Source organism: Benincasa hispida, chromosome 4 (assembly GCF_009727055.1).
Source record: "Benincasa hispida cultivar B227 chromosome 4, ASM972705v1, whole genome shotgun sequence".
Classification (NCBI taxonomy): domain Eukaryota; kingdom Viridiplantae; phylum Streptophyta; class Magnoliopsida; order Cucurbitales; family Cucurbitaceae; genus Benincasa; species Benincasa hispida.
In genome coordinates this window covers 12,250,150-12,257,957 of record NC_052352.1, presented here as the reverse complement: position 1 = coordinate 12,257,957, position 7,808 = coordinate 12,250,150, and the positions used below count along the sequence as shown (strand labels likewise).

General features: G+C 43.2%; 1 protein-coding gene across 1 annotated transcript; it reads right to left on the bottom strand.

The window, feature by feature from the left end:
• Positions 1 to 1,794: 1,794 nt before the first annotated feature.
• Positions 1,795 to 2,997, bottom strand: LOC120076073 (MAP7 domain-containing protein 1-like). Its single transcript, XM_039029853.1, has one exon. The coding sequence runs from the start codon at positions 2,995 to 2,997 to the stop codon at positions 1,795 to 1,797; it is 1,203 nt and encodes a 400-aa protein (XP_038885781.1).
• Positions 2,998 to 7,808: the final 4,811 nt, after the last annotated feature.

Sequence of the window (7,808 nt, the reverse complement as noted above, 5' to 3'; positions counted from 1 at the left end):
ATATCCTCATTGCTAAAAGAGAAACAAAGTTTTAAAGGCTTTGAGAAATTGAAAAGAGTTTAAGACTTCAAGCTTGCATGCGTTAGAAAGTAAACTTAATCATTTTAAGAGAAGTTCAAGCCTTGTCTATTTTCCTAATGCCTATCTTATGCTTATGAGCTCATATAGTTGATATCATTGAGGTTAAGTTAAGCACAAGACTTAGAAATCAATCAAAGAACAAAAATAAAGTATGCTAAGGACAAACGCAAGGATCAAAGTGATAACTTCTCATTCATTTTTCAAATTTTAACATAGATTGCATAAACATAGCAAAAAGATGAAAAAGGAAAATTAAACCAAAATTACAAAATAATTTTAACCCAACACCCCAAGGTTCTACTGTGCTGGTGCATCATCTCTGTGATCTTCTTCGGGGTTCTCGTCCATGAAAAGTAAGGGATTTCTAAGATGGGCTGGTAACGGAGGCAAGGCAAACATACCCACCAAGACCTGATTGATATATTGCGTTGTGTAGACAAATTGGTCTTGCATGCGTCTTGTCTATTGCCTCAATTAATCTCTTAATACCTGGTTTTGTTGTTGAAGATCTTCAATTGATGCTGCCAACGGTCGGAGTTGATCACTGATGAATGTTTTCAACTCCTCTAAGTCTATGCTGCATTGGGGTACTGGTTCTTCTCGTCAACTGGGTCTTCAAATGCTACTGCGTTACTGGACCCTAACCCAGTTGGCTTAAAGATCCCTGGAGGTGGCATAAAATTTTGGATTGGACTTTGTTGGGGCGAAGGAATGGAGTGAGGGAGGTCCTAATCTATGAATATAGGTTCTTGATGCGTCTGCTCAGGACTCCCTTCTGGCTGGGCTATTGGTGAGTCATGGAAAAGTTCAAGTGCAGGCTGTGCTTCTTCAGCCAAAGCTTCTGGCTCAGCTTCACATTCTTCATTCTCTGAAGCTTCATCGTTGTGCTTAACTACCATGACGCGTCTTTTCTTGGGGGTACGTTTTGTTGGTTGAGGTCTACGTGCCATTTCTTTGGTAGGTAAGGTTGGTTGATGCTGTGATCTCGAAGGAGATGCCTCACTGCCTTTATGTCTATTAGACCATCGACTTCTTCATAATCATCCTCCAGAGGGATGCCCCCGCGTTCGCATAACGTGCAGACCAGCCACGGAAAATATAGTTGCCCTCGAGGTTTGTTCTTGATGGCCTTGATCTGGTCCCGTATAATCCTCCCAATATCCAACGAGATGCATTGCATTATGCAGTAAGTGGCCAGGATGCATTCTCTGGATAATGTTTCATCATGCGTTGTAGGCATGATGTTGCGTTTGATTAAATAATACCACATGTTAGCGTCTGGGTTCAGATTCCTGGAAGCAAGCATCTTTGATCCATTCCTTGATGTCTGCCACTTACTTCCAGGTTTGGCCACTGTCTTCAATGCATCTTCCAATTGACCAGGCATTGGTTGCTCTAAGATGCAATTTCCTTCTGCATTAGGATTACTATTTAAGTTGAACACTTCATTTATCTTGTCTGCCGAGAAGCGCACTAACACCCCTTCCATGAAGGCGGTGTTCTTTTCCATGTCAAATTCGCTGTTGTAGAACGCACGGACAAGGTTGGGCTAGATGCGATCGTGCCCAACACAGAATTGATTCCACCCTAGTGTATTGATGGTTTTCGTGATATAGACTGGCAATGGGTGGCGTTCAGGGAATAAGCCTTTCTCTACTAATATGTCACTAAACTGACGCTTTCTTACTGTGGTTCTTTTAGGTAACGCCTCCGTTACCTCGCGTTTCCCTGCACGTTTTCTCTTGCTTCTTTAGCCAAGTCTCTAAACTCATTCTCCAACTTCTTTTGGAGATTGGTTTTCCTTCGCCTTTGTCTCGCAGGCGCATATTCTTCCAATTCATTTTCCAATGCGCTGTGCCTTTTTTTACGCGTTGCACCCTCAGGTCCAGGTGCAACTTCTTCTTCTTCCTCCAGTATCAACCTTCTCTTCCTTGATACTCTCTTTGATTTTATAGGCCCTTCATTCGCGTCATATGGGCGTGGCTGCGACGCGTCGGGGCCAACTTTCCTTTCTCTATTTTCTTCTTCTTTTCCTTCATTCTCTTCCGTTTCTTCATTCTCCATCTCTTCTTCATTTTTCATCTCTTCTTCTAGCATCGCTGCATATCTTTTTGTTTCGTCCAACTCGAGTGATGCGTTTGGTGGATCTGAATGCATCACTTGAGTTGCTTCTTGCTCTTGGTTGAGTGATGCTAGAATAGCTCCAAATACTTCCTCTTCATCACGTCTTGCTGACTCTGCCAAATCTTCAAGGTTATGCTCTGACGCAGGACTGTCAGAGGTTGGTATAGGTGGAGTGAATGGTGGGGTGCCCACAGAGGTGTGAGGCGTCCCCGGAGAGGATATTAGAATGGTTGACGGTGATGGCTGGTTAGACGTGTCTGATTCCACCGGGTAAATTGTGGCTAAGGGTTCAATGGATAGAACGGGAGGTGAACGCACCGCTGAAGATGGTGCGGTATGGGCATAGGTAGGAAGGGGTTCATTGTGTTTTGCACCCACCAAGGTTATGTTTGGGATAAATGGTGGTAAGGCAAGCTTGGTATAAGGTTTGGACACGGCCATAAATGACGGACGCGTCCTGGTCTTGGCTGGTGTCTTTACCCTTGGTTTAGGGGCAGACTTAGGTTTTTGTGGGGTTTTAGCCCTAGGCAGAGAAGTTTTGGCCGGAGGGTTTACAGGTTTCTTGGAGCTCTTGGCCAAAGCTTTCATGGAGGTGGAAGGAGGTGTAGGGGTAGCCAGACGCTGAGCAGAGGTAGCGTCGCCATAAGAGGCTTTCGATTGGGTAGGGACGGAGGTTGATTTCCTAGGGCTAGGTGGTGGTGAACTAGAAAATGAAGAAGAGGAGAAAGAACTTACCGGCGAATCTTTGCCTAGGCTGTAGCTTTGGTTCTGAGAATCTGAGCCAGACGACATTGTTCACCGGAGATGCTGAGCGAGAGAAGAAAATGGAGGTTTGTTGGATCTGAGGTTCTAGGGTTTCTGAAGAAATGGAGGTTTGTAGGCGCAGTGAAGGAGAAGAAGAAACGGTTTGGTTCAAGTGAGGTTTTTATAGGGGGAGAGGATGATCGCGCTTGACGTCTGTAATTAATGCAAAGTGGAAGGGTCGCCTCGTTTAGCCAAAACATTTGAGTGTTTTGTGTTTTCGAGACGCGTCCCTTCAACTACCCCCTGCGTTAGACTTGTGTCTAACGCGTCCAATGTTCCGTTTTAATTATACACAACTTTTCTAAAAGAAAAACAATCAACTTAAAACCCGCAAATAACTAAACTAACAAATTCAAACATAACTTAAAATACATAATGCAAAAGAATAAGGTTAAGAGAGGCGTCCCTGGAAGATGTGGCGTTACAACCACAGAGATGCCTCGACGCGAGCCTTAACTGGTCTCGCGTAGCGCAAGAGATGACTTTTGGCGTTCCACTTCGTCTTCAAAGTATGGCTTAACCCTTTGGCCGTTTACTTTGAACGCATCAGTGCCATCTTCTCGCATTAATTCCACAGTATCGTAGGGAAAGATCGTTTTAATTATGAAGGGCCCGGACCATCTAGATTTCAATTTCCCTGGAAACAGACGCAAGCGTGAGTTAAACAATAAAGCTTTCTGACCAACAACAAGTACCTTCTTGCTGATGCGTTGGTCGTGCCAACGCTTTGTCTTTTCCTTGTAGATCTTGTTATTTTCATATGCGTTCATTCGCCATTCTTCAAGCTCATTGAGCTGAAGCTTGCGTTGAACGCCTGCCACATCCGAATTCATGTTTAACTTCTTTGCTGCCCAAAATTCCCTATGCTCCAACTCTACAGGAAGATGACATGCTTCACCAAATACAAGTGAGTAAGGAGACATACCTATAGGCGTTTTGTATGCAGTCCTATAGGCCCAGAGTGCTTCATCCAGCCTCTACGCCTAATCTTTCCGCATTCTGCTGATGACTTTTTCCAGAATTAATTTGATTTCTCGATTTGAAATTTTTGCCTGACCGTTTGTCTAAGGGTGGTAGGCGATAGCAATCTTGTGCCTGGCATTATATTTTGCAAGTAATTTTGAAATGATGCGATTGATAAAATGCATACCTTCATCGCTTATCAGAGCTCTCGACGTTCCATAACGTGTGAAAATATTCTTGATAAGAAATTTAGATACAGTAGACATGTCGTTTCTAGCACAGGCTACTGCCTCTACCCACTTAGATACATAGTCTACAACCAACAGGATATGTTGCTGACCACAAGACAGAGGGAACGGGCCCATAAAATCTATGCCCTAAACATCAAACAACTCCACTTCAAAAATATTATTCAAGGCCATTGTGTCCCTTGAAGAAATATTCCCTGTGCGTTGGCAAGGGTCACAATTTTTAACAAACTTTTGTGCGTCCTTAAAAAGGGTGGGCCAAAAGTAATCGCATTGAAGGACTTTTGTCGTGGTCCTTTACCCACCAACCTACCATAAGGAGAATTATGACACTCGGTCAGGATGTGTTGTGTCTTCTCTTCTGGGATGCATTGACTCAGTATAGAGTCTAGGCCTTGTTTGTATAGAAACGGTTCGTCCTAGAAATAAAACTTACCGTTATGGACTAGCAGTTTCTTCTGCTGGGAATTGAAGTTTTCAGGGAACTGCTTCATGGTCAAGTAATTAACTATATCAGCATACCAAGGTTCCCTGCCTTCAATTCTAAACAGGCTCACATCAGGGAATGCGTCCTTGATGTCGTTTTCCGGGACTTGCATTTCTTGGTTTTCAAGCCTGGACAGGTGGTCAGCCACTTGATTTTCTATTCCATTTTTGTCTTGGATGTCAATGTCAAATTCCTGTAGTAGTAGAACCCATCTCATCAGTCTCAACTTTGTGTCCTTCTTGTTCATCAGGAACTTGATGGCTGAGTGGTCAGTATATATGGCGGCTGATGCACCAACTAAGTAAGAATGAAATTTTTCAATACCGAATACTACAGCCAACATCACTTTCTCAGTAGTTGTATAGTGTTCCTGAGAGTCGTTGAATGTTTTGGACGCGTAGAAGATGGGATGTATCAAGTTTCCCTTCTTCTGCCCTAACATAGTTCCCACTACGACATTACTCGCGTCACACATAAGAATGAAACGCTACGACCAGTCTGGTGCTATTAACAGTGGGGCTGTTGTCAATGCATACTTCAAGGTTTTGAACGCGTCAGTGTAGTTTTCATTAAAAACATAGGGCTGGTTCGCCTCCAATAATGCGCTCAGAGGTCGCGCAATCTGATAGAAGCTTCTGACGAACCGTCTATAGAAGCCGGCATGTCCTAGAAAACTTCTTAGCATTTTGACATTCGCTGGTGGTGGAAGTTTTGCTATTACATCAATCTTGGCTCCATCCACTTCCAAGCTAGCCTTGGATACTTTATGCCCCAAAAAAATTCCTTCTGTCACCATGAAGTGACATTTTTCCCAATTCAGTAATAAGTTTGTTTCCTCGCACCGAGTGAGGACGACTTCTAATTTATCCAGGCATGACTGGAATGAGTCTCCAAAGACTAAAAAGGTTTCCATGAAGACTTCTACGGTCTTCTCCAGGAAGTCAGAGAAAATGGCCATCATACAACGTTGAAATGTCCTTACTACGTTGCATAGCCCAAAGGGCATGCGTCTGAATGCGAAAGTGCCAAAGGGACAAGTGAATGTGGTCTTCTCTTGATCTTTCGGATCTATTAAAATCTGGTTGTAACCAGAATAACCATCAAGAAAACAATAAAACTCTTTACCTACAAGTCTATCAAGCATTTGATCGATGAAAGGAAGAGGAAAATGGTCCTTTTTAGTTACTGCGTTGAGTTTCCGATAATCCATACAAATTCGCTAGCCTGTGACAGCTCTTGAAGGAATGAGTTCATTGTTGCTGTTTACTATCACGATCGTTCCCCTTTTCTTGGGAACGCATTGAACTGGACTAACCCAATTGCTATCGGATATCGGATAAATAACTCCCGCGTCCAGCCATTTCAGAATCTTTTTTTTTACGACTTCTTTCATAATGAGGTTAATCCTTCTTTGAGGCTCGATTAACCCCGTCTTCCCTTCCTCCAGCCTAATTTTGTGCATACAATAGGATGGACTTATTCCACGAATATCTGTATGCGTCCACCTTATTGCACGTTTATGTTTCTTCAACATCTGCAAGAGTGAATCTTCATTAGGCTTTGTGAGATTAGCAGAAATGATAACAGGAAATGTATTATTAGTTCCAAGAAAAGTGTATTTCAAATGTCCAGGTAACTATTTTAATTCGAGTTCAGGTGGTTGTTCGAGTGAATGATGCATTGGTTTTGTCTGCCGCTCACTCAGACTTAGCGGCTCGGATTCCTTGAGGGTTCCCTCCAACGTAAGAACTTCACATACTCGAGTCTCTTCTTCAGTTAATTCAATATTGTTTAGTTGACAATCATCACTGTCTAGGAATTTTAATGTGTTAAGCACATTAAATTTCACCTCTTTATTATCTACGCGCATGGTTAGCTCACCTTTATGCACGTCAATCAGAACTTTCTCAGTAGCCAAGAATGATTGGAACCTCCCTATCTGGTTCATAATCCAAAATAATGAAGTCTGCTGGGAATATGAGATTGTCAACCTTCACCAAAACATCTTCAATCTTCCCTTCCAGGTACTTAATTGTCCTGTCAGCGAGTTAAAGGGTGACAGAAGTAGGTTGTGCCTCGCCAATCCTCAATTTCTTAAAAACTGAAAGGGGCATGAGATTGATGCTCGCTCCTAGGTTACACAATGCATGACCCATATCTAATCCTCCAATTGAACAAGGAACTGTGAAGCTCCATGTGTCCTTCTGCTTCGCTTGTTGCTTACTAACACGTTGCATTCCTGCGTCAGTGTTATTACTTCTTTCTCATCGACTTTTCTCTTTTTTGTCAAAATGTCCTTAAAAAACTTCACGTATGTTGGTATCTGCTCCAAAGCTTCTATGAGTGGAATGTTGATGTGCAGCTGCTTTAGGAGCTCGAAAAAGCACTTGAACTGATGTTCATCATTCTTCTTCATCAGACGCCTGGGGAATGATGCATTCAGAGGCACATCCTGCTTTCCCACGTTAGACGTGTTGGTTTCCGAATGGCTTGTATTTTCTGGCATTCTCTCTTCCTGATCCGTTGAAGCAATAGACCGTGTAGCGCGTTCTTTTGAAGGACTATTGTCTTCTTGGATTCATCTTTCTTTTCTACATAGGGCTTCCACTCCGCAACGTCACTACACGACATTGCTCATTTTCACGTTATTATTCCCAATGTCGCTTGTATTCTACGGAGACACGCCTAGACGCTCGCCTGCTTACACTCGCTGCAATTGCTCCACCACCTGGATTGTGTCACGGTTTCTGATTGATGACGCCTGGCTCTTCCAGCAGTTTTTTCTTCTCGGCTATGTAGTTCCCTTCCATACGCTTTCAGCAGAGTTCCAGAACGTCGACGCGTTGGCCCACTCTATAGCGGATTGTTATGCTGGTGATGCATTTGTCAAAGGCATGGCCGGCGCGTCCATTCCTTTGCTGAGGCTCGTGCCCTAGATGGTGCTCTTCTGATTTCCTCCCGTCTAAGAAAAATGTCGGAATGGTTTCTCGATCCAGGGTTATAAGTATTAGAAATGGGTTATTCTTGATAAACATACTTGACTTCGAGGTTTGAGGACACTCAGCCATATATGAAAGATCTCTCACATCACCACAGAGGTT